At 36.7% G+C, this 27,923-nt stretch overlaps 1 protein-coding gene and 1 long non-coding RNA gene across 7 annotated transcripts in view; one reads left to right on the top strand and one right to left on the bottom strand.

Annotated features, from left to right (window-relative positions):
* LOC121105874 overlaps window positions 1–10,412 on the top strand; it is a 61,483-nt gene extending 51,071 nt beyond the window's left edge. For both annotated transcript variants that reach the window (XR_005838656.1, XR_005838655.1), the window contains 2 exons: window positions 4,390–4,496; window positions 9,898–10,412. This is a non-coding gene — a long non-coding RNA (uncharacterized LOC121105874). The remainder of the gene's footprint in view (window positions 1–4,389; window positions 4,497–9,897) is intronic.
* Window positions 7,446–27,923, bottom strand: part of COBLL1 (cordon-bleu WH2 repeat protein like 1) — a 159,668-nt gene continuing 139,190 nt past the window's right edge. For 3 of the 5 annotated variants that reach the window (XM_040644464.1, XM_040644478.1, XM_040644481.1), the window contains 5 exons: window positions 23,611–23,845; window positions 22,466–22,560; window positions 16,634–18,195; window positions 14,578–14,754; window positions 7,446–8,698 (listed from right to left, as the gene is read on the bottom strand). In XM_040644464.1, coding sequence (XP_040500398.1) covers window positions 8,612–8,698; window positions 14,578–14,754; window positions 16,634–18,195; window positions 22,466–22,560; window positions 23,611–23,845 — 2,156 coding nt within the window. In that variant the 3' untranslated portion in view covers window positions 7,446–8,611. The remainder of the gene's footprint in view (window positions 8,699–14,577; window positions 14,755–16,633; window positions 18,196–22,465; window positions 22,561–23,610; window positions 23,846–27,923) is intronic. The other 2 variants (XM_040644470.1, XM_040644491.1) reach the window with 1 other exon arrangement.

The raw sequence follows: 27,923 nt of genomic DNA, 5'->3' as shown, positions 1-27,923 counted from the left end.
TGTGCTCAACAGGGAGTCTGTTTGGGATTCTCTCTCTCTTTCTCTGCTCCTCCCCCCTCTCTAAAATGGATCAATAAATCTTTAAAATTTTTTGAATTTAATTTTAATTTTTTTAGTGTAAGTATAACCCAACTGTTGCATGGGACATACTTATCCAGGGAAGTAATCCATTGTTTATCTGAAATTCAAATTTCACTGGGAAATCTGTATTTTATCTGGCAACTCTATGAAACAGATGAGTCCAAAGGGTTTTTGAGGGGGCTGTGGATCTCCTTGATATTTGGGCTCTTATGCTCACAGGTCTGAAGATAAAACGAGAGAGAAAGAAAAAGGGAGAAAATATTTCGGCATCACAAGGGGATGATTAAGCTAGAATTGTTTTGAACTAGTTGAAAGTTAGAGTGTCCGAGGTATATTTGTGTTGGACTTAGGAAAGAAAATAGTTTGTGGGACTCTGGGGAAAATAGAGTATGTGGATCTGAACGGACTGAATGAGTTTATGATTAGGGTTAAAGTCATGCATGTATGAGTTTGTTTAAGAGCCACATTAATTCTGTAGACCCACCAATCACGAAACCTCAGAGGCATAGCTAGCGGGTAACATCTATGTCTCACGCATCAGCGACGGTGAGGGGGTGGCCATGTGGCCCTTCTGATCTTGGCTGAAGTTGCTCAGCTCTGGGGGTCTGACCGTTGAAAGCGCTAGGCTGGCCTCAGTTGGGAGCTCTGCTCCATGCATCTCTCATTCTCTTCTGAGGACCATCCAGCTAGTTCAGAGATGTCTTTCTTGCAGCAACATTCCGGGCACAGGAGAGCATGCAAATGCGTGCAAAGTTTTGATGCCTCGTCTCCCCATTGGTGCAGTCAATTTCCACTCCCGTCAGCCACAAAATCTACTTCTAGAGGTGGGGAAAGGGCTTTGTCTCTTCAGTGAGAGAAAGTGCGAACGGCAAAAGGTGTGGACGCAGGTGAGGTAGGGCACTGGGGCCTCCACGACGGTCTACCCCAAGGAGCAAGGGTGAGGAGGGACACAGGAATCAGTTGGAAAGTAAAGAGGTTGCTTGTTTTGAAAACTATAAGTTTGGAATGTAGCACTTCTCTTTCTCCAAGATGAGTAATTTGCAAGATTTCCAAATGAATTTCTCCAGTTTGTGAAGCAGAAATGCCAACAGCTCTACACAAATTACCAGAATGTTTCACAATTCCTCTCGAAATACCTGTCAGGAGAGTTCTTCTGAGGGAGCACATGGTGGCATTTTTCTTGCCATAAACAAAATCTATCCGTCCATATGAAGAGTCTGAGGTGTTAAAAATGAAAACTTGCAAGAAAGTGGTAACACTGAAGAGAAAAGGAAGACCAACTAAAGATCCACAATAAGTAGCTTACCGTGTTGGTGTCCCTTGAAATCCAGCACCCTTTTCTTCATCATTTGTGAACTTTGGCAATTGGAAAGAGCATGCGGGAAATTAGACATGTGGGAATCTGCCACGTGTCCGCTTCTGTGACCTTTGTAAAGTAATAATCTCTTTGTGCACTTTTTGTTCCATGTGTAGGTCAAATAATATAGAAATTATGTGTAAACTCTAACACACCAAACAAATTAGCTATTTTTACATCAAAAATAATCTAAGAAAAAAGCATTCAGCCCGTGGAAAACTTCATTGTGACTTCTAACTGCAAGTTCTCTTTTCTTTCGAGTCATTTATCAGAATCAATACATAGTAAAAATGATGAGTGTGATTCTCAGCTTTTTACATTTATTGTGTCTACTGGTAGTGAGTAGAAAATGAACTGGCACTAGACAACTAACTGTATCAGTTGGGACTCTTTGGTTTCGAGTACAAGCAACTTTAGGCATTGAAGGACTTGGATCAGGTGGCAGAGTATGGATTCTATTGCCGATGCCTGGTGGTCAAGGCCAGATCAGGCCTTAAAGTGGGAGGGAGGGTAGCACTCTTCAGAAGGATGGGGAGTATATTAGTCAAATAATACCTGTTCACTAATATTATTAAAAATAGATAGCTTCAGGGGTGCCTTGTGGCTCAGTCAGTTGAGTGTCTGACTTGGTTTCTATTCGGTCATGATCTCATGGTTCGTGAGACTGAGCCCCACGTGGCGCCCCAGTTCAGCTCTACACTCAGCGGGGAGTCTGCTCGGAGATTCTCTCCCTCTGCCCCTTCCCCCACTCACATGTTCTCTCACTCTCTAAAATAATAAATCTTGAAGAAATATATATGTAGCTTTAAAAAATGAATTGTGTGCCAAACTCTTTAAATTCATTTAATCCTTATGACCAATTTCATGAGGAAGGTGTATTATATTTTTAAAAGATTTACTTATTTATTTTAGAGAGAGAGAGAGAGAGCGAGCGTGTGTGCGTGCAAGCAGGGGGACGGGCAGAGGCAGAGGAAGGAGAGAGAGAATCCTCAAGCAGACTCCTGACTGAGTGTGGAGCCAGACACAGGGCTCAATCCCAGGACCCTGAGATCATGATCTGAGCTGAAATGAAGAGCCAGCTGCTTTAACCGACTGAGCCACCCAGGCGCTCCAGGAAGGTGTAGTATTAATGCAGTTTTTCAGAGGTTAAAATGAGGCACAGAGAAAATGAGTAATCTGCTCAAGATCTCGTGTCTGGTAAGTGGCGGACCTGTGGTTCAAGCCCAGGTATTTTGACTTTGGGTGTGACTGTACCACAGCAAGAACCAAATAGGAGAACTATGAATTGAATATGAATGGGAAATCTCTCTCTGCAAAAAGTTCTTCCTAAACATTGCCGGTGTAAAAGGCAACTTGCTAAGTGATATTAGAGTGACTTTTTTGGTTTTGTTTGGTTTTGGTTTTGGTTTTTTTTTAATTTTTTATTACGATATGTTAGTCACCATACATCATTAGCTTTTTTTTATAATAATATTTTTTATTATATTATGTTAGTCACCATACAGTACATCCCTGGTTTTTGATGTAAAGTTCCATGATTCCTTAGTTGCATATAACACCCAGTGCACCATGCATTAGTTTTTAATGTAGTGTTCCATGATTCATTGTTTGCGTATGACACCCAGCGCTCCATGCAATACGTGCCCTCCTTAATACCCATCACCAGCCTATCCCAAACCCCCACCCCCTCCTCTCTGAAGCCCTCAGTTTGTTTCCCAGAGTCCATAGTCTCTCGTGGTTCATTCCCCCTTCTGTTTACCCCCCCTTCATTCTTCCCTTCCTTCTCCTACCGATCTCCCTGCTATTCCTCATGTTCCATAAATGAGTGAAACCTTATATGATAATTGTCTTTCTCTGCCTGACTTATTTCACTTAGCATAATCTCCTCCAGTCCCGTCCATGTTACTGCAAATGTTGGGTAATCGTTCTTTCTGATGGCTGAGTAATATTCCATTGTATATACGGACCGCATCTTCTTTATCCATTCGTCTGTTGAAGGGCATCTTGGCTCCTTCCACAGTTTTAGCTATTGTGGACAATGCTGCTATGAACATTGGGGTGCAGATGGCCCTTCTGTTCACTATGTCTGTATCTTTGGGGTAAATACCCAGTAGTGCAATTGCTGGGTCTTAGGGTAGCTCCATTTTTAACTTTTTAACGGACCTCCACACTGTTTTCCAAAGTGGCTGTACCAACTTGCATTCCCACCAACAGTGTAAGAAGGATGCCCTTTCTCAACATCCTCTCCAACATTTGTTGTTTCTTGTCTTGTCCATTTTTGCCACTCTGACTGACGTAAGGTGGTATCTCAATGTGGTTTTGATTTGAATTTCCCTGATAGCTAATGATGTTGAACATTTCTTCATGTGTCTGTTAGCCATTTGTATGTCTTCATTGGAAAAGTGTCTGTTCATATCTTCTGCCCATTTTTTGATTTGATTATTCGTTTCTCTTGTATTGAATTTGAGAAGTTCTTTATAGATCTTGGATACCAGCCTTTTATCTGTAATTTCATTTGCAAATATTTCTCCCATTCTGTGGGTTGCCTCTTTGTTTTGATGACTGTTTCCTTTGCTGTGCAGAAACTTTTTATCTTGATGAAGTCCCACAAGTTCTTTTTTTCTTTTGTTTCTCTTGCCTTTGGAGATGTGTCATGAAAGAAGTTGCTGTGGCTGATGTCAGAGAGGTTACAGCCTATGTTCTCCTCTATGATTTTGATGGATTCCTGTCTCACATCGAGGTCTTTCATCCATTTGGAGTTTATCTTTGTGTATGGTGTGAGAGAGTGGCCCAGCTAGATTTGGCCCGCAGGCCATAGTTCCCCAAAGCTTGATGCAAACTCCACAAGTGAAACCAGCCCCATAGGGTTAATGAGATTGAAACTAGCAAAAAATTTAAAGCTGGCTTTTCAGAAAACTGTTTCTCCCTAATCAGCTGTTGTTTCTTTGCAGACCCCACTAATAAATCCACTAGCTGTTGCCACAGAAGCCTGGACTCAAAGTCGACTGATTTGGTTCCAGCCTATGATACAAGCAAAGCCTTGCATTTCTCATTTGAGGTAAGGAGCCCAAGACCGCATCCAATTTACACAGCATCTCCATCATTGCCCACAGCCGCCTCTCCTTGTCCTTAAGGTAATCCCTCCTGACGCCAGGGGCTGAAATTTGCTGTTTTCTGATGCTAAGTCTCCACCGCAAAGCGAACATGGGATGTATGTTACATATATTTGCTCGCTGCACATGTTCCATTGTTCCTCATGAATAATCATAAACTTCCATTGGAGTGACTTTTTAATATTAAAAACAGTAATAGGCAAGGAAAAACAAAGAAAATGCAAAAACACGATATAAATATACCTGTATGTATTGGGTATAAATATATTGTATTGGATATAAATATATCTATATAGGGATTTATATCAAAACACTAATAGTGCTTGGGGCACATGGGTGGCTCAGTAGGTTAAGCATCTGACTCTTGGTTTCTGTGCAGGTCATGATCTCAGGATTGTGGGATCAAGCTCTGAGTTGGGCTCTGCTCTCAGCATGGAGTGTGCTAGAAAGTATCTGTCTCCTTCTGCCCCTTTGCTCCTCCCCCACCCGCATGCTTGCGAGCACACTCTCTCTCTCTAAAATAAATAAAATCTTAACAAAAACGAAACATTAACAGGGGTTATCTCTAGAGAAAGGAGTGGGGCGCTGGAGACAGAAAAGAGAGTATTTCATTTCATACCCTATAATTTATACAGAATCTGGGTAACTTAAAAATATGTATTATAAAGAAATAACCTGATGGGGGAAAGGAAAAGAAAAATGCCTATATGCAAAAAATTAAATACGAAAATTGAAAATTGGTTCTAAATCATTTCTGTATCTTTATTCTGCTATTACTTAAGGATATGGCTGGTGAAAACTATTTGTCTCAAATTTCTTTCCCAATTGAGTAGAGAGGTTAGCGCATGCTTTTCTCCTGAAATAGTGAGGATAAGGCAATCTTTTCAGAATGTATGTGTATTAATGGTTCATGTACTATGCGATCTTTTAAAAATATCTTAATGATAAACTACTTCAAGTATGCTAAAATCTGGAGTAATCCAAGTACATTTGACCCTTGAACAAATGGGTTTGAGCTGCCTGGGTCCACCTGTATGCAGATTTTTATCGGTATCGTGGAATAAATATATTCCCTTCCTTATGATTTTAACATTTTCTTTTCTTTGGCTTTATTGTCAAATTGCAGTATATAATAATGTAACATACAAAATATGTGCTCATCAACTGTCGATGTTGATGTTATCTGTAACGCTTCCAGTCAACAGGCTATTAAGATTTGAGGGAGTCAAAAGTCATACGTGGATTTTCGACTGTGCGGGAGATTGGCACACCGAATCCCCATGCTATTCAAGGGTCAAATGTACTTGTTTTCAAACTGCAGCCTATAAAATAAATACAAACACAACTGATGTCACCTGTCCCTCTCCCCAATCCAATCTTCATTTCTTGGTACCCACTAGCAAAACTGTACTTTTTCCCTACGTAGACAGCCGTAATATATGGTATTGTTTTGCATATTTTATATAGCTGGTGTCATAAATCGTGCAGTGCTGCACAACTTGCTTTTTTTGCTCATTTTTGAGCTGCACCCATGTTGACATGCATAACCCTGGTTTGTTCATTTTGACTGCTGTACAGAAGTCTATCCTATGAATGTACTAATGTTGACTGCTGGTTAGGACTCCTTTCTGCTGTTGTACACAGGCTGCCTTGACTTTTTTTTTTATTAAGATTTTTTAATCTCTATACCCAGCTCGGGGCTTAAACTCACAACCCCAAGATTGAGTCACATGCCACACCCACTGAGCCACGAGCCCCACTGTTAATGTCTCCTTATGCACATGCAGAAGTACTTAAGGTAACATGGTAATACATCTTCATTAGATATTGCAAATTTGATAGTTGCGCCAGTATGTTTTCCCACCAACAGTGAAAGAGTTCCACGGCTTTGTTGTCCTTGACAACACTTGCTATTTTGAAACTTACACTGTGGCTAATCTGATGGGTGTGACGTAGTACTTCCTTGTGTCTTAACCTGTATTTCCTTGATTAGTGAACAGTATTCTTCCCTTATTTCTTGGCCTTTCAGATTTATCCTTGTAAGAAATCTTGTTTTTTCAATGTGCATATTTCTGTTGGGTAGTGTTTCATGACTTTTAGGAATTTTTTTAAATAAATTATATATATTAAAAACATTCTTGTGGCTTTTTTCACTTCTATAGTACTTAATGTACACATATAAGTCTTAAATTTTAACATTTATACTTTTATGAATGTCCCTTTGTGTCCTACTTAATTTTTCCCATGCTGAGGTCTGAAAAATGTTGAATATATTTGAATATATTCATCTAAGTTTTAAAATATTACTTTTAAAAGTTGTCTTTAGGGGCACTTGGGTGGCATAGTTGGTTAAGTGTCCAACTCTTGATTTCAGCTCAGGTCATGACCTCAGGGTTGTGAGATTGAGCCCTGCGTTAGGCTCTGTCTCAGCACAGAGTCTGCTTGGGATTCTCTCCACCCCTATCGCCGCCCCCCTCCCGTGTCACTCTCCCGCTCAAATAAATCTTCAAAAAAATAGTCTTTAATACAACTCAAATATATTTGTTTATGGTTTGAAGTAGGGATCCAAATTTATTTTTTTCCAAGTGGACAGTCATAATTTTATAAAAAGTCACTGCTTTCGCTAACAGTTTACAATAATAGAACTTAAGTTTCCATATATGAGGGTCTCTTCAAGTCCGATTTAAGGAAATAGCAGCAACATTTAACATTTAATGTGCACCTGCCATTGCTAAGCATTTTGTATGTTTAGATCCTGCACTTTGGAGTCTAAATGGGCCTACATGTACACTAGAGAGCCCTGATGGATGGTAGGACTTATGATGACCTTTTTGTTTACTGGCTGATAGATAGGTCGTCAGGTGAAATTCACAAATATGCTGATTGACACAAACTAAATATATAACTTGTTTTTATTAAACAGGGGGAAAAAAATCAACACATTTTCCAAAGAGGCAGACATCCCAAGAGCTTTAGTGAAAACCAACGTAACATCAACTTGTCTTTTAGAATAAATGAGCTATTAGATTCTTAAAGTAGGACTAGAACATGAATGAGCTCTAGACCCCAGTACAGTTATAAGACAACAAATTAGGCATTGTTTTGCTTAACAGTTTTAGCTCTAATGTAAATATATATTACTTAGAATATTAGCATCTGAACTAAAGACTTTATCATTTTACTTTAATTAAAACCAGGATTTCTGGAACCTCCAAGTAGCCTTTGAAGTTTTCCAGGATGGACATGGACTAACCCTTATTCCCTGCTACATATCAAAAGTAGAAATAATTGTCACAATAGATCAACATTGTCATAAGGTGATTTCTAAGGCTTCTGGCACATAAATGTGTAATATCTGTGTGACAACAATGTCATGATTATATACAAAAAAATATTTAAAATGCTCCTTGTGCAATTTAAGTTCTAAAGATTAAAAAAAAAGTTCCATGTTAATATTAAAATACTATGAGCTTCCCATAAATTTGACATTGATTTTGTAATTACATGAAGAACACACAAGATAAGACTTGCACACCAAGTGATTCATTTTAATTAACTGTTGAACCGAATATACTTGATATTAGTTCTCTATCTCATACTTTCAGCCAAAACAGACTTTAATATAACTTATAAACATTTCCAATTAAACTGTAACATTGAGGCAGCAAATGTTTGCCTACCTACATATGTGTCACACAAATGTAAGCCTATGAATCTCAATTTATCCTTTTGTCTAAGTCACCATTGTAGAGAATGTGTAAGTGAAATCAACAAAAGGTGACTACTTCTCATTTGAAAGAAAATGAAAGTCATTAACACCTTGTCTTAAAGTTCTAAAGCAGCATATTCAGCTTTTAAGGCAAAAAAAAAAAAAAAGGCCAAAAATATAACTTATAAATTCTATAATTCTTCTTTTGGCATTAAAAGCCACAGCACAAATTCTCACACTTTAATAGACAATATATTAGTGTACATCTGAATATACATTTGCCAACATTCTCCGTTAGGACGAAGGTGTTCTCGAAGTAGAGGTGATGAAGTGCATCGTAACAGGCAACATTTAATGGCCGTCCTGGGCAGCAGGGGACATGGAAGGGCTGAGTCTTGACCTTCCATTCACAGATATTGTATTTGATGGAACAGTAACCTAAGAGAAAGAAACACATTTTGCGCCCATCAATTTAAAATGGGAAAGCTATCTAATTTTCAACAATTACCACATTTTAACTTCTGCTTAATTGTAAATGAGAATATGTAGCATTTATTATTCAATAAACCACAAATAATCAGGAAGAAATGTTCACTCTACCATAAAATTAAAAATGAGAGAGTTGTTATTTCCACAACAAACAAGTTAAATAATCCATTAACACATCTTAGTCTTCACAAAATTACCAAATCAACTCAAAGGACAAGAGCACAAACAGACTGCAGGCCAAGCTGTTGAAGAGCGTTTTTTGCTAAATTAATTCTGGCTCCCAAAGTGCCTTGGAGAATGTAGAAAAATAAAGTGAATTTCACAAAGCAAAGAATTTTGCAAATTCTAAAATTGTACTGATGACATATATTAACTTGAAGTTCCCCTCCCAGGTACCCCTTATTTATAAGAAAATACAGCTTTGGTTTTTAAAATGCTTTCATATAGGGGCACCTGGGTGGCTCAGTCTGTTAAGTGTCTGCCTTCAGCTCAGGTCATGATCCCGGGGTCCAGACCTGTGTCAGGCTCCCTGCTCGGTGGGGCATCTGCTTCTCCCTCTCCCTCCCCCTGCTCGTGTTCTCTTGCTCTCAAATAAATACAATCTTAAATAAATAAATAAATAAAATGCTTTCATATAAAGGGCTAAAAAAGTCAAATCTATGACTGTTATGCCAAACAATTACAGATTGAAAAGTAGTTTTTTTCTTCCAATAAACTCCTAAATTCCAAAATTCAATGGCAAAGTCTCTATAATGGTAAGTGAATGAAATACACTAAGAATTTCCTAAATAGCTTGGAATTTGAAATTATTTAGAACATTTTTTTAAAAGTCATATGCATTCTGGATAGTAGATAGGTATAATATTTTGAAATACTATACATAAAAAATGACAATATTTTAAGAAAAATGGTTAATCTCTAGATTACAATTTGGCTAGTTTAGACTCTTAACCAAACATTATCATCTTCTCACAAGAAGAAAACTGAAGTACAAAAGGACACAGATTCTGCCTAGCAACAAGTAAGTTAGTGAAAAGAGAAATAAAATGGGCAAATTTAGTTTGGATATGATTTCCTTGTGCTTCATTTGTTGCCTTTTATTAAATGAAGATTATCATCCAAACTAATCAGCTTTCTTGACTGTCTAGAATCCAGAATGCAGTACCGTGTTGACACTATCCACCTGAAATTAAAGCAACAACAACAAAACACGAAAAGTTGCCACCAGGGGAAAGAGAGCTCATCTGCATTTTGTTCAGTATTCCCGTGGATTCCTTTCCAAGTATAGTCAATGAACAGCAGACAGGTAATTACTTTTCATTATGTAACTTTGGTCTGAAAAGTTTCAGTGTGTAGGGATTATTTTTGTAATTATTGCCAAAATTGCAGTCTTCATAATTCTTTGTAAAGTAAAAGAAATTTTGTTTTAAGCATTTAAAAAACACACTGATGACTCTAATACAAGTAGGAGATGTTTATTGTAGCACCATTTATAGAATGGAAAAACTAGAATCCAGTTAAAGTCCATCAATAAGGAACAAATAAACCATGGTTCATTCACAGAGTCAAATACTATGTAATCTTAGAAGAACTGTGTGTATGTGTGTGTGTGTGCGCGCATGCATGTGTGGGTGTGTATGTGTGTGTGTATAATAAGATGGAAGACTTCAAAGAGATATTTGTGAATGTTTTACAGGATTCTATTTTTGTATGTATTTAAATATGTTTATATACTACAAAAGTGTTCTGGAAGGTTTCACGGTAATCTATCATGAGCAGTTACTGTGGGAGGGGAATGGTATTTTGTTTGATATTTAAAAATTCGTATACTAAATTTCAAGCATGAGAAGACCTCATTATAGACTAGTCCGTAAGTTCTGCGAGGTCAGAAACCTTGTCTATTTTAATGCCACATTATATGCATGTTTATTTTAGTGACTGGCACTGTGTAGATCAATGACTATTTCTTGAATGGAATATGGTAACTTTTTATAAACTTTTATAAAGTAAAAAAGTACTGCTTGAGTTTTCTAGATAATGAATATGACACTTACAATAAAGATATTTTTTAAAGTAACATTAAAGAATTTACTGTTAAGAGCAACTGTTGGTTGACTACCCTTTAACTTCAAAGAATTTTCAGGAATATTCATGCAGCTTTCTTATTCTTGTGAGGAGCGTTAACTACGAAACTATCATTTATTTTTAATTTAAAAATATACAGAAAGAAGTGCCAACCTGAAGCCTTTAGATTGTTCAAATTCCAATCAAGGAAATATGAACAAAAAGCAGACCAATTAAACAAATAAAACAAGCCAGGAAGATTCTGGGTGACTTATCCAGCTTTTTCTTCCTTCCAGATTTCCATGTAGCCAAAGATAAATTTTACATTCTGAGGAAATGGTTAATATCAATCACTAAATACTACTTGTCAGTTTATTTTCAGACTTTATTTTTACAAACCTATATTCTATTTGTAATAGTGTAATGACCTTTAGTAACTGAAGCATCAACAAGAACCAAGAGTAGCCAAAGAAGTTCTTATATCAATGTACGTCAATGATAATAGGTTACTTATGCTCTTATTCTCTGAAAACAATTTGCTGATTCACATATAAATCTTAACACCAAACACATTTTATCAAATACTGAACTGGATTTATTAAAACTTTACAAGAAGGCAAGAGATCTCTGTGACTGCACTGGGGTCAAACAGGGGTAAGGTGTAGAAAAAATCTTAAGAAATATGAAAAAACATGGCATGTTCATGACTACATTTACACCAGAGCAGTCAACTAGATAATTGTTCTAATATGAACCAATTATTATAATGAAGGTTAATTACTCGGGTATGAACCAGAGCCATAAGGCAGGTTGGTACCTGGAGTTAAACTGAACATTTGGGTGCCAAAATACAGGCAAACCGGGAGCCAACTTTCTGATGAACAATCTAAACCTACTGTCAAAATCACTGAAGATTTTATTTGGCACTCTCACTGCTGTTCTATAAAAGAAATGTTAGAATTTAAAACAAACCAGGAGAAACGTTCAGTACAGGACAGAAATATGGGACTTAAGCAAAGATCACAAGGAATTAGAGCCTTCTTGCATCCATTTCTACTTCCTTTTGCAATATAATATTTTTTGAAATATAATACATGTACAGAAAAGTGCCCTGAACTTAAATAAACAACCCAATGAAAACAAACACAAACATATATATGATCTACTAGCCAGGCCAAGAAAAGAATATTTCCAGCTCCTTACTGAGCTTGCCTTTATTTAAAATGTTGACATTTTCTCTATCACTAAATGTCTCTCGTTTAGACATTTAAAAAATACTGCATTAATATTTATCTTGATTACCTAGACTTTCGGTTCCCTCTTAAATTGTGTGCCTGTCTTGCTCCCACAAGCCCCCAGCAACCCCTTTTCTTTCCCTGTGGAAGTAACCCTATCATGATTTGTATAATTACTTCCTCGCTTTTAAAAATAATTGCCACCTACGCGTGCTGTCAAACTTTACACATATATAGTTTTACAGGTCTTTACACTGTTGTGTTTAGCTGCATCTTGCCCAATTTATTGCTATTTGATAGTCCGTTCTTTGAAGATACTGTTTATCCTCTTTCTGGATATTAAGGTTATATTTATTTGGAGCTATTAAAAACAATATTTCATGAATGTTCTTATATGTGAGTCCCGGTACACAACACACACCTTTTTTAGGGTATATAATTAGAAGTGAAAATACTGATCATGGAGTGTGGATATTATTAACCTTACTAGACCCTGTGTCCATTTTTAGTGGAAGAAAATGGATTATGTAAGGAATTTTCATTAAACAAAATTTACGAACTGGCACTGTAAAGACTCAGAGCTATCGATAATCTCCTACTGAAAGAAAATTTAGCCTCGATAGAACCTAAAGTAGTGAGTTATAAACAGGATACAATTATAGGATCATCATTTAGGGCCTGCTTTCTATGCTGATTCACATCCAGCTCATTCTGGAAGCAATGGGAGTTTTATAAGTGAAGAGACTGCCAATTCAGAGCCCATAACACTAAGCACACAGCTGCTTGCCTGTACAGTTCTGCAGGCCTAAAAGACACTCCCAACTTAATGCACTGTTTTCTGCAATGTGTCCATTGAAACGGGTTACTGTATCCACTGACTTTAGTACGAAGGCACTGCAACTAATTTCTGCGTAGCTAACTTGGTTCTCCGTGGACCCTATGTGCCACTGTTTCTCAGCCCCAGGCTGCGAACACCCAGAAGGCAGAGGCTTCATTTTATCCGTTTTCCTCTCCTCAGTACCTACTACAGTGTTTAGTACTTTAGTGCTTAAAAAATGCTTATCAAGTTTACTGACCTGAGAAAGCTTTAGATCAGAAGTGACCGATTTGAAACACGACCCGAATTTACGAGATTAGAAAGAGAAATATTTTCATAAGTGAGAATGTACAATATATCTGCATGGGCATATTTCCCCATAAAATATAAATGTCATGACCTGTGAAATACCATTTTTAATACTGAAAACTACACTTTTTGTTTTTGTTTTTGTTTTTTGTGGATTTTTTTGCCACCTGGCACCTAAATTCAGACTCTACAAATACCTGACAAAATTCAAACCTAATCCCCTGAATTACCCCTTCACGTTTCCTCCACTCCTGACAGCAGGCAGTATTTTGCCCTGTCTCCCTGTTTGGCCAACTGGGAGTGCCAAGCCCTCTGTGAAACAGTGGTCACCCATGGCTCTGCTCAAACACAGGGAGGAAAGTGGTAGCGCGGGCAGGGCCAGCCGTGGAGATGTGCCCGAGATGCCCTCCCCTTTCTTTCTCTCTCTGCAGAATTCCTGTCCCTTCGCAGATTTCATTTCTGTTGAGCTCAGTGTTTTGCTCAACAAGTCTCTTACTCTTCTCTAAATAGCTTCTAAAATGATTAGGGAAGGAATTTACAAAACGAAATGCCTAGGGAGTCAGGGGAATAATGAGTACTTTTCTTGTCTTGGGTGTTGAGGAACTTGCAACCAAGACAACTAAGGGGAGAACAAGAAAGACATTTAGGGAGACGACAGCCTCTGGGAAGTCCAAGTGACGATGCCAGGCTCCAGGCTTCACCACGTCCATCTTCTTTGAGTGGACGAAAGCGACAGAGGGGGAAACTCACCTACAAATAATTCCCCGGGACATTTCTTTGGCATTTGCTCCAAAAAGAAGTATACCTCCTCTCCTGAAGTTCTCCTGCACCTTAGTAAGGAGCTAGCCACATGGGCAGGGCATGATAGACTAGAATTTCTGTATGCGATGTCATCTAATTCCTTAGATTTTCCCTACATTTTTTTGTTTAACCTATAAAACAATGTGCCCCCCCACCCCCGCCCCCACCCAATCCCCCACATATGGTAGTTAACTTTGATCACCGTGGGAGCTAGGACTGAAAAACTGGAGGTTCCTATTACTAGTGCAGCTTTTCTGGAATAAGGAGGGATTTTCTTTCTGAAAGAATTTTTCTTACTGTGCTGATACAATTTATAAACTCAGAGTCCAGGGTACTTTCTATGTATAGTCATATAATAATGAGCAAAACCCATGTTCTGCACCTGGCCCATGGTGTGGAAAATAGACCGGACATATTTTTAAGTATGTGTAAGACTCTGGACTCTTTCAGCTTATATTTCAAAAATGACCCTTGACATCAAAGAGTAACTTCTGGCATCCTCCCTATTCAGATTCAAAAGCCAGAAAACAATTTCCCCTAAGTATTAGTTTGACAATGTTGAAAATAGACCCACTGTCACCCATCTGATAAAGAAAACTTACCCTTTTCAATTTGGCAGCAGCCTCTCCAGAGCGGATTGCAGTGAGCAAACTCTGTCGGATCTGTTCTGGGTCAGAGCTTTGGAATGTTAAAGAACTTTGTCTCTTAAGAATGAATGATGGGCAGTCAGTTGGAGATGGTATTTGGGAATTCTGTTCATTATGTGCAGAGTTATTTCCCTATAAAAATAAATGCAAAATATTTATATGAATACCAAGTGAAGAATGAGCCATTTAAAAAAATTTTCATCATCAGTATTCTTTAAGAGTCACTATTTGCCACACTGGTGTTTTAGACAGCTCAGTTTCCCTACCCACTGAATTATCTCTGCTGCCAGAGCTCAGTTGGAAGATGAGGGTATTACTTTCCCTTCTCTTGAACTTATGAGACTAAGGAAGAAAAGTGGTACCTCTCTTTGCTTTATGAATACAGTGGTAATTTTACTGTCTTTGAGTCAAATGATGCTGATTTTGCCACTGGAATTGGCTAGAAGAGCCAAATTAATAATAATAAAAATTCCTTAGACTAAAAAATAACACATTTTTTATAGTTACAACATATTAGGTTGTGAAATTATCATTTTTGACAGTACAAAATGGACAAACTGACAATTTTATATTGCTTGAATCTAACATATCTTCTAATAAAGGAATATTAATGACTGTGCTACATGTAACAGCTTATTTTGTGTTTCTGGAAGTCACAGGGGCTAAATGATGACCATGTTTTATTTTCCCATGGACTAAAAATTAATATTAGGAATTTCCAAATTTAAGAATCAAAAATTTAATTAAACTTCTTAGGAAAGAATATTTAGTAACTGATTTAACTGAAAACTATTATCAAATAATCTTAAAAATGTCTTTTTTAAACTGCCAAACATCTTTACAAAAGATGAACTAAACAGAATTCAGGCAATGACTCAAAAACTGTATTATCTAAACCAAACTTCTGTTGTTTAGGAATGGCATTCCATCCTAAGAAGAAACACAGGCTTTGTTCCCAAGTAAAGAATTAATCTCTACATCATACATCTCTTCCTGACATTAAAGCTAAGAAACATAAATGTGAAATATATGAAGAAATATCTTTTGAGATGAATATTGCTTTGAGATTATGGAAAAATCTCTACTTGGCAGTGTAGTTAATCTTCTGTTACTCTAGGAATGTTTGAAAAAGTACTATAAAATACTTCTGGAACTGTCACACAAATCTGAAAGTATTCTTTAAACACTATCAGAGTAAAGGTACACAAAATATTTTTTTAAAAATTGCAAGTGGATTATTGTAATTCATACTGTAAGTGTCATCCTCTCCTTTGACTATACTATTTGAATCTAGCAAATTATAACACTTAGTTGACCAAACACAAAGTCAGTAAGTGTCCCTTTTTATGTAAGTTATTGAGGTTAGACAGTGGTTAAATGATATTTTAGTCAACATACCAGTCACTGGAAAAGTTGACACTGAATTATCAAAAATGGGAAATTAAGAAAATTATATATTTAAACTCTGGTTTCAGTTTAAATTGTTTATATGTATCAATTTTTGGTAATTGGGGTTGAGGATATGTGATTGAAAATGCCTAGTTGAGAAATGTCTGGTTATTTTATCTAGTCTTTTAAATACTGCTTATATTTCTATATAATTAAAACTATTTATTTTGCTATTATGTGGAATTGGAGAAGACATGAAACCAGAACATCAGAAAAGTTGTAAACAAACTGAGATAAGCAAAACAGGAAAATAGTCAGAACTATAAACTAGTACGGTACACAAAGGTATGCGCAAAGAAACTTCGAATTACAATATTTGCTAATGACACAATTATTAGAATGATGACATTTATAGTACTACCCAGTCATGTTAAATGAATTATAATAACTCTGAGAGTAAATAATCAGATTTTATGTGTTACTACTGTTTTCTCCCTGTGGTAGCTTGCTGTTACATTAGTATGAATTCAGAGTTAAGTAACAAACATGCCAACATGCCTGTCAACCCCCATTTAAACCCTGTTGTATTAGAACCCCTCATTTTTAAAAAATGTGACATTACCTCATCACGCACACACGGCTGTGGGATGCCCACAAATTTATGTACAGAAGGAGCCTTCCCTTCTTCTGTGTCGGGTGGAGGCGGGGCGGCCGCACCCTCGCCGCTGGGCTCCGGGCGCACTTTGCTGAGTGACTGTGACCGTTTCACGACCGCAAGGGCAAAGGGGGACGGCGCAGAGCTCGAGTAAGGTCTAGGGGCACCAAAAGTTTTCAAAGTCTTCAGATTTTGGGCTGCTAACTGACTCGCAGGAAGAGGAGCGGGTCTCGGAGCTACGGAAGGAGGCAGGGTTTCCGTAGGCTTCTGGCTGCTGCGGTCATCATCGGGGCTTTGAATATGCGGCTGTGGAGGAGATGGAGCTGTTTTACTTAAGGGAGAAAGAGTTTGCTCTGGAGGAGGCAGCACATCCCTTTCCTCCTCTTTCTTTATTAGTTCTTTTGGAGTGGGGTTTGGGGCCACGTGGACACTCCTGGCAGCGGCAGATGTCACATAGTGACCTGAAACTCTCTTTTGCATCTGTAAGAAAAAAAAACTTGGTTTGGTCTGGGGATTTGAAACCCGAGATTTAAGTTTTGACTCCAAAATATTGTTTATATCTTCCAAATTCGGCACAAAAGGAGCTGTGCCAGCGTCTTTCGTCATTCTGGGTGCAGGTTTCAGAGGATTCCCCGTGGCGATATGGGGCGAGCTCTCCACACTGTGCACCTGAGGCTCTGTTCTCGGGGTAAGCTTCAGTTGAACGTCTGCCTGGGGCTCCTTTGGGCTTTCAGAAATAACAAGATCTTCTGTTTGGATCTCAGTTTCTTTCACACTCTCATGAGTGTGCTTTCTTCCTAAAGTATGTACCTCTTGATCATCTTTATATCCAGTGGTTTCTGATTCCCAATTGTTTACTATCTCCAGGGATTTGGGAGGCACAATTTTATAAGTAGTCATTCCAATTTTGGGTATGTACTCTCTTGTGATTTCATTTGAAGGCTTTGGCTTGGGATCATAGTCTTGTTTATAAAGTGGGTAATTCTTTACATGAGAAATAGCTGAATTTTTATCAATTCCATCTATAGGAGGCAAAAGATCATCATTACCATGTGTATACATTGGATCTTTTATGGTGAGTTGATTTTCTGACTGTACATTTAGGGGGCCCTGACTCCTGAATTTCCTTGAGGCATCTACAGAATCTTGGGGACTTGAAGATGAGTGTTGAGTTGATTTATTGTTACTTGGAGTATGCACACTTTCATTAACTTTGAAATTAGACAAATTATGATCTCGGTGATTCCCATCAAAGCCATCAGTGGAAGGGACCGTCTGAATGGCTGCGTCTTGCATTTTGGTCTTTTCCTCACTGGGCTGATTCAGTTTCTGGTCTTGTACTAAGGAAGCAGCCAGAAGATTTTCAGCAGTATCAGTTTTATGTGCCTGATAGTTTGATGGTCTGTCAACTTCCATGTCCACATTTTTATTTTTGGCAACACCTCCTACATTGATTTCTGTTCTCCTCACTCCATTTTTCATATGATCCTCTGTGTTCGGTGGAATGACAATTACTTCATTTTGATCTACTGAGAGAAAAAAAATATTGTCAAGTTAAATGTGAACAAAGGAGGAAAACTTCAAGTTTTCAATGCTCGCCTCCCCCAAACTGAAATAGGTTGGTTTGAATTCTACAGATAATTTTCAGCTCACTAATTATACAAAAGCAGGTAGTAGCATTAGGAAAAACAGCATGGGCTTTGGTATCACAGAAACCTGAGTCTAGAACCCAGATGGACTTACACGTTTCTTAACCCCTTTGAGCCAAACCCAGTTTCCTCAGATGTAAAAAGGTGAAAATATGTATTATATTTTGTATGTCATTTATATAACATGCTAATTTGGATAGGCTATTCCCCAGAACAAGCACTCCTTTGAAGATAGCTTCATTTCTCCTGATAGGTAGACTTCATAGTTCAGTCAGTGTTAAGAATGACAAAAGAAATGGACAAATTGCAAAAATATTTTTTCCTTTTCTTCCTATTTTGATCCAATCTTTTTCTATAACCCTAGTGTATTTATATTTCACACCTTACATTAAAAGAGAAATAATCCCAGCAAATGTTACCAGTTTTAATTAAGGCAAACAACGGAAATACTACTTTTAAGAGTTAAAGTAAAAACAAAATCTAAGTTGATTGTCTTGTTAATTAGGTGTCCTTGCTAAAGACTCTTAGAGGACTTTGTTTTTAGTCATAATATGGATGACTTCAACCACATAAAAACAATCATGTGGGTTTTGATTTTTCTCTGAGGGAAAAGATACCCTATTCTCATGTCAGAATCCATGTAGAGAAAACCAATTCTCTCTCCCCTGCATTACTTTTCCTCTTAATTCTAATTCAGATCTTCTGAAAACAAAAATCACCAGCCAGTGTCTAGGTTAACAAGCGGCAGTTCCCAGCCAGCAACCCGATGGCAAAGCACTGGAATGAGGCATCTGGAAGGAAACGCAAGTCCATGAGAGTGCGCCATGTGTCTAGTCCTCAGGGAAGTGATTTATATACTGGGTCCCTCTAGTCAAATGCCCAAAAGAAGTATTTCTCCTGGATGACCAACTAACCCCCATATTCCAAATCCTTTGTGGCCTCCCCTTCCAGATACGGTAGTTTGCACAGTGCTAGTGAAATGTGGGCCTCGGGAGTCAAGCCCGAAAGGGTGTCAAGTATTTCTCTAGAGCTGTATCACCGCTCACTCTTACTTAAAAGATAAATAACAAGTTCACTGACCAGAATGTCAGGAGCTCTTTTACACAGTTCCTCTGTCAAAAAAGAAAAAAAATATGCATGCAAGAGAAAAAAAACAATGTTGCCAGGGAAATTTGTATGCAAACAATTTTTTAAAATACCTTCATCTTTGTACCCCCAACTGAATTGCATGGCTTTTTTGGTCATGGTTGTTATATTTTCCATTATGTTGCAAGGTTCTTATATTAAATATCTAATTTTTAAATGGAATTCATTTTTATTCTTCCTAAAAAAAATACAACTGATTATCAGAATATTTATTGTCTATACAAGTGACCTCTCAATGACTCATAATTATTAACTTTTGTGATTAAGGTCACATTTGCTTAAGAATCATCAAAAAGACACATTTCTGCCTATGCTCTTATTTACTTGGTTTGTAAGTATTTTTAATATCTATATGAAAAGTACAATTGTCAACACTGCTATGAGCCCCCCCCCCAAAAAAAGTCCCTGGTACCAGGAAATGAACTTAAATGCATTTCCTTCTCTCTTGCTTATTTCTCATTTTCCAATGAATATAGGTATAGCCCAGTCACACAATAGAAATATTTTCCAAAACAAAGTAAATCAACATATTTTAAATTCATTTCCCTATAAACCCTAACTAATTGGTTTTAGAACTCCAAATGTCTATTTTTTCACTGTTCTCTAATTCTGAATTTCTCATCAAAACCTCACAATTATTCCCAATGACAGGCCTGGAAACCTAGAATCACTGCTGAATTTAGTAGCTAATCCATCCTCATACATACCTGATAATGACACTACCAAATGTCGGTGAATGGTTAGGCCATTTTCCAATGACAGCCAGTAGAAGGAAAAAGTAGATTTTGTGCTATCAAGTCCTTTCCCTAATCAAAACTGACAACATCTACAAAATGAATCATCTGACAAAAGGATGACTGAAACAAGTATATTGCATAGGTAAAAAAAAAGAAGGAAAAAACTATAGAACTACTTTAAAGATAATAGAAATTATTTATTTTAAAAATCAACTAAATAATTTAATTTTTTTAAAGATTTTATTTATTTATTTGGCAGAGAAAGACAGAGTGAGAGAGGGAACACAAGCAGGGGGAGTGGGAGAGAAAGAAGCAGGCTCCCCGCTGAACAGGGAGCTCGATGTGGGACTCAATCCCATGACCTGAGCCGAAGGCAGACGCTTTCATGACTGAGCCACCCAGGCGCCCCTAAATACTTTAATTTTAAAAAGTAGGGAAAAACCCACCTAGAGTCGACAAAGGTCATTGCAAGTCAAATGTAAATAAAAAAATATTATTGCAGAAATATACCTGTGACCCTAGCACTAACCTGATGCGACAATCTTAGCAAAAATGATTTGACTATCATTTTTAAAAGAAGGAAACAGCAAGATTTCTCAATAAAATTCTATTGGTTGTCATAGCATCTGTTGTGAGGAACTGAATCAAGATGAAAAGGAAAAGGACAGAGAAATTACATACTTTTAGAACTTCTCAGTATTCTATCTCAGGATGGTACTGACCATGGGGAAAATGAACCAGAGACCTACACGAATTAACCAACACATACTACATATGTAAAACATTTATCTGTATCTATCTATTCATTTGTGACACTGGGATAATCCACATTTTATCCAAATATGAATATGTATATCCCTATGTTTTCTAAGACTCTTCACCTAGTTTTGCATGTTAACGTAACAGACTGGACTATGAGGATACATAAGCGAATTCCTTCATATCTCCTTAAAATACCATTGTAGATTCCTCACATCTTGTATTTGTGTAGTATCATTTTTCTGAAATTCAACCTTAAGTACAGATCTTCCTCAACTTATGATGGGGTTCCATCCCAATAAGTGCATTATAACTTGAAAATGTTGGTAAGTCAAATGCATTTACTACATCTAAGCTACAGAATATCATAGCTTAGCCTATACTCCTTTAAATGTGCTGAGAACACATTAGCCTACAGTTGGGCACAATCATCTCTCACAGAGCCTCTTTCGTAATATCTCATGTAACTGATTCACTACTGTACTGAAAGTGAACACGAGAATGGTTGCTGTTTATCCCCGGGGGGCTGACTGGGAGCCGCAGCTGCAGCTGCCCAGCTCATGCGAGAGTAACCTACAGGACATCGCTAGCCCAGGAGAATACCAAAACTCAGAATTCAAAATACAGTTTCTACAGAGTGCGTATCACTTTTGCACCATCCCAAAGTCAAAAAAATCTTAAGTTGATGACTTATATATTTCAACAAGAGGTCATATTCTACTCGATGCTATGAGGAATTCAAAGTATTGGATATAATTTCTCTGATCCAAAAGACTGTCCAATCTGGTTGAGGAGACAAGACCTTTTAGAGAAATACATGGCTTCTAGTAATCAAGTAACAAAATAAGTGAAGTGGCAGGATTTGGATAGTTGTGTGGGTGAAGTTAGGTGGAAAATTACAGTCCTTGCAAAGAAAAAAAATGAGCATAGCCCTAAAGATAGAACTGAGTGAAATATATTATAACAAAGAGAAGAACCTGTCTTGACTTGGGGGTGGGGGTGTGGAAGATACTGGTAAATAACATTACATAATTAGATGTAAACATTACATAATTAGATTAAAAATCATGCTGACAAGTTTCACCCAAGTAAAGCAACTTGAGTATGAAGTAAAGCAAGTTTGGACTTGGGAGTCAGTGAAAAGAAAAAAAGAGAAATAGATCACAAGTAGATGCATAGGGTGTACATCTTTAAGATCCAAGATCTAGGTTAGACAACCTCTAAGATTTAACAACAAAAATAGTACACACGGTAGTTAATAGCACACACAAGGATAATATTGCCTGAGTTCAAATCCAAGGTCCACTACTTACTAATCATGGGGACTCTGGTGAATTACGTAATATTGTGGTTCAATCAACCACAAAGTCGAACTAAAAATAGTAAGACCTGTAAATGAGTTAATATACAATATTAAATGAGTTAATATATATGAAGTTTTAAGAATGGCCCTTTGGCACATAGTAAGTGCTATGAAAACTTTGGCTATTAGTGTGTATGGAACTCACCATTCTCCTGCTTTGGGCCCAATGACTTCAAGTTTCTTACACTGTCAACTACCCTCTCTTCACTGCTTGCGTTATATTCCATTATGTGTGGTCCTCTGCAAAACAGGATACTGTATGTTATATTTTGATACTATTTAAACACACACACACACGCACACACACACACACACCAGATGAAAAAAGAGGCAATAATTTCCAAAGACAGATGGATTGAAATAATCATCTTTTTTTCTGCCAAATACTGGAAATTTAATAGCAAGGAAAAAAATACAACTGAGAGGAAATGCTCCTATGAACCATGAGCTTTCAAAGAGTGGTCCTATTACAAAGAAGGATCTAAGAAGCTTGGTAAAATGGACACTTTTCCAAAAACAGTGTCTTTTTGTTATTATTTGTCTTTTGAAGAAAAAGGAAACAAAATGAAACATTGAAGTCCTGCATCTGGCAAAGCCAACTTCTGGCAAATCAGGATGTGGACTGACCTCAACGGTTGTTTGTTTTGTTTTGTTTTGGTTTGGTTTGGTTTTAGTGATAGAAGGGTTTCATCTGGAGAAAATCCCATGCAAATTACAGTAAAACTTTGATAAAGATGGTTTATTTTGCCTACTTGATTTCATCTTTATTCATGATGTGGCATTTCTAACACAATATAAGTGTACTGTAGTATAGACTTCAATTCGTAGGACCCAATGGAAAGTACACTCTGCATTATAAAGTTGACTGTAAAAATAATATTAGTAACTTAACGTCATAATCTAATATGCGGAATTGCTTTATATATCAGTGAAAATTCTTGAGAAGCATTTGCTGAAAATTAAAAATTAAATATTTCATTTAGATCAAACAGAAAATAGGCAAAAACTCATACAATACAAAACAAATACTTTCATATTTGAGTCATACAGATTAACTACATGCTATGGTTTATCTCACACAGGGCTACCAGAACTGTTGAAATTTGATTTTATTTAAAAACAAAACATGCAAATGCATACTTTATTAATAAGCATTCTTATAATGATGGTGAACAGAGTCTCAACTAAAGGGACTACTATATTTGTGTTTACAATATCAGACCTATAATTCAGAGACTAGTATTAATTAAACAAACCATCACCAACACTTCCAGCACATAGACTACTTACTGTCCATCTGTGTTTCTAGCTTCTTGTTTTTCTTCTTTGGAGTTTTGTGAGGGCTCTCCAGCAACATTGCCAAGGACTGAGTCAGGATCATTTTTCAGTGTATTTATTATATCAGTAGATCCAAAAGGAATATCTTGTGACTTCAGAGAAATATTTTCAGCCTCATCTTTAGGCACTGCACTGAGTTCTTCCTTTTCATCTATCTCTTCAAGGCTATGATCAGAGCTTATTCCAGCTACAAAGAAACGAAGATATCCTAAGTGTTAATTTGCCTCATTCATCCTATGCAATCCTAGCAAGAAAGGAATTTTTAAAATAATAATTAGCTGGACTCTTAAATGCTGCTCCAAAACTAATACGAAAATACTCTTCTAATGGTGAATAATCACATTAACATATAGTCAAATTATCTCAGACGTATACAATTCTAAAAATAATATGCTATCAAGCTAGGTTTTATTTGTGGTAGAGAAAAAAGTATTTAAACTCGTAATCTTCAAGTTATATATCTCTATCTGAGAGATATCTATGTATCTTTGAATTTAAATGATTTTTACATTCATACACTAGCTCTAAATGTAAATTAAAAGAACATGAGATTTTATGTACTTATAAAATCTGACTCCATAGTTATCAGAATTACAATGGAGAATTATCTGAGCCCCTCTTAAAAATACCAGGGCTCACACCCTCCTCCACACCTGTTAAATCAGAATCTCTGAAGGGTGGGGCCAAGAATTTTTAAGGCTCCTAAGGTGATTCAAATACAAAACCAGGGTTAAAAGACACAGATACGTAATGCACTTTTTGAAAATACAAACAAGTATTATACAATGAAAATTATTCCCACTCAGTTTGATTCTCAGAGGCAACTTCCTTTAATAGGTTTTTCCAATGTATTATCGGAAAGTATAATGAGCATACAAGCAGATATGCATACTCATGCTTCTTTATTTTTTGTTGGTTCATTTAATATGAATGGAAGCATACTATACCTGATGTTTTTCACCTTCTGTTTTTCCACTTAACTACGAAAAATCGTCCCATATCAATGTGTGTGTGTGTGTGTGTGTGTGTGATTCTCTTCAAAAGCTGCAGTTAATATTTCATTGTATAAGAATGTTTTATCATTATTCCTTTAGTACCAACAACAAATGGCCAACAGATTAAAAGAGGAGACATCCTAATTGGTGTCCACACTAGCTGTGAAATTTAATTTAAACCAAAGAATGAGGTTCTGAATCTTTGCTTATTTAAGTATAATTTAACACTCCCATTAACACAATAGCAGCTGAACAAAGTTTAATTTTACCGCAATGGGGGGGAGGGATGGTAGAGCATTAGGTTATAGTGATCAGCACATCCACAAAATTAATACAAACTTCAACATATTTGAAGAATATTTAAAGTAATGTAGGTCTTTAATTTTATCTCTAGGCAGAACAGCGTGCTTTATATGCTACTTAATAAACAAATATGGAGACTTTTAATGACAGTTTCATTGTGAATAAAAAGTAGATTACTCAACAGAAAAAATATTACGGAATTTGAATTTAAGTGAATTTTAAAAAAATATATTTTGGCAAATCTTGTTTTATTATGACATGTGAAAACACCATTATGATACCAATGTACAATATTATGTGTTACAATAGCATATCATAGTTGTGCAGTAAGAGTATATTTATGTAATTTGAAAACTGTGTTTGAGAAAATTAATGCCTGTTCCGGTTTAGAAGCAAATGTGTTTTATAAATGGCCCCTTGGCATGTATTAAGCTCTTTACACATTAGATTAACTGAGGTAACACTTAGCAAAATTATTGTTATCCCGATTTCTCTCTTGCCCATCAAAAGTATTTCACATAGGGGCACCTGGGTGGCTCAGTCAGTTAAGCATCTGACTCTTGATTTCAGCTCAGGTCAGGATCTCAGGGGCCTCGGATGAGCCCTGCCTTGGGCTCTGCGCTCAGCAGGAAGTCTGCTTGAGAGTCTCTCCTTCGCCCTCTGCCCCTCCCCCGCACCCTCATCCCCTGTCCCCACTGGTGGGCGCAGGCACACACTTGCGCTCTCACACTCTCAAAAAAATCTTAAAAAAAAAAAAAAAAGTACTTCAAACAACTTTTCTTTAAGTATGGGGCCCCCCGTCCTTAAATTAACGAGTCTCAGTTAATTAAAGAATAAGTTAGGTATTTCGAAAATCTTTTCAAATTATGTTTCTGAAATTTTATAACTTGGTAGTTACAAGCATCATGTAGGCTTGCGTAAATATATATTTTTTACTAGCTTGAAGAGTATTCCTAATCTTAAAATTCTTAGGAAAGGCTGTGATTATTTTTAAAAATTCTCATAATCCAAAAAAACTTTCAGAGTTGATTGGTTGACTAGCACAAATTTCCCCAAGCTTCGAAAAATAATAAAACAAGTTTGATTTGTATGTGTTATATGATGGCCACATTTTAGGACTACAATAAAAAAAGACTGGGTGAGGGCTGTGAACAATGAATAAATTCCACAAATATTGTAGCACAACTATTGTATTTCAGCTTCATAAGTTTTAAGGGAATACTCACTTTCAAAGAATACAGTGTTCAAAATCTTTGTGAAGTTTTAAGATTTAACAACTTCCAAAGTATAAATGTTAAAAAATTACAGAAGTCATCTTTTGAAAGTTTAATTATTGCAATTTTTTACCTTTACTATGCTTTATATGATTTGAATTTTTAAGTTTTTCAGTTCCTCTAAAGAAAGCAACATTGAAACAAAAAATAAGATTCAAAAATTCTTTAAAAGTCACAAAATGTAATATGTATAAATGAAATTTAAATTCTAAGCTTTTAGAAGACATGTTTGTAAGTCTGGAGCATTTTACTTTTAAATAATTAAAGCTTATAATTTCACTGAGATGTTTGGGATAATCTGTATATTTTTCCTGGAGATGATCGAAATGGCAGAATTGACAAATTTCTCTCTTTGCTAAAATAAAATCATATTAAATTACATCTATTCTAGGGGCACCTGGGTGGCTCAGTCGTTAAGCGTCTGCCTTCGGCTCAGGGCGTGATCCCGGCGTTATGGGATTGAGCCCCACATCGGGCTCCTCTGCTGGGAGCCTGCTTCTTCCTCTCCCACTCCCCCTGCTTGTGTTCCCTCTCTCACTGGCTGTCTTTCTCTCTGTCAAATAAATAAATAAAATCTTTAAAAAAAAAATTACATCTATTCTACCACTCCCTCTCTGCCCCTCTCCCTACTTGAGTGCTCTCTCCCTCTCTCTCTCAAATAAATAAATAAATAAAATCTTTTTGAAAAGTAGGGAGGCGCCTGGGTGGCTCAGTCCGTTGAGTATCCCACTCTTGGTTTCTGCTCAGGTCATATTCTCAGGGTCGTAAGACTGAGCCTCGCTTCGGTCTCTGTGCTTAGCATGGAGTCTGCCTGTGATTGTCTCTCTCTTCCAACCCCTCCTCACCTCTCCCTCGTCAGGCACATGCTCTCTCTTTCTCAATCTCAAATAAATAAATAAAATCTTTTTTTAAAAAATTACATCTATTGTGGTAAATTACTTTTTTGTATTCATTCATTCATTCATTCATTCATTCAAAAAACACTTACTGTGTCAGACTCTACTGCAGTTGCTGCCAGACAGAGTAGTTTTTCTTTTTTAAAAATCGAGATACGATTCACACTCAGTAAAATTTATTTTTAGAATCCATGTTGGAAGGCTTCATTTGATAGATGTATAGTTGGGTGACCACCAACACCATCAAGATATAGAACAAGTCCATCAGTCTCCAAAACCCCTGGGGCCCTTTGGTGATCAACCGCTCCCCCTAACCCTAGACCTGGCAACCACTGTACGGACTGACCATAGTTTATCCATTCCTCAGTTTAGGGACATTGGGTTGTTTCTTATTTGGGACAATTATGAATAAAAATCTTAAAATAATTTACATGTAAGTTTTTATGTGCAAAGAGGTTTTCATTTTCCTTGGAAAATACGTAGGAGTGGGATTGCTGGGTTATACAGAAAATGAATGCTTAAATTTTATTTTTAAAGACTTGTCAAACTATTTTCCAAACTGGCCACACAATATTGCATTACTATAAGCAGTATGTGATATGATATTAATTTTAAATGATTTTAAATAAGGACTCATTCTGAGTTAATAAAAAAATTGAATAAAATTATTTATAATGAAAGGCAAGTATTACCTAACTATAAATTTTTGCCATCTGGTAACAAAATAATTCCAATAATTTAACATAAAAATCCCAATTAAAAACAATACTATAGAAAATAAGCCATGCCTAGATAAC

This window comes from Ursus maritimus, unplaced genomic scaffold, assembly GCF_017311325.1.
Source record: "Ursus maritimus isolate PB19 unplaced genomic scaffold, ASM1731132v1 scaffold_1, whole genome shotgun sequence".
Taxonomy (NCBI): Eukaryota; Metazoa; Chordata; class Mammalia; order Carnivora; family Ursidae; genus Ursus; species Ursus maritimus.
The sequence above is the reverse complement of the archived record's forward strand: the minus strand, read 5'-3'. Positions and strand labels throughout refer to the sequence as shown.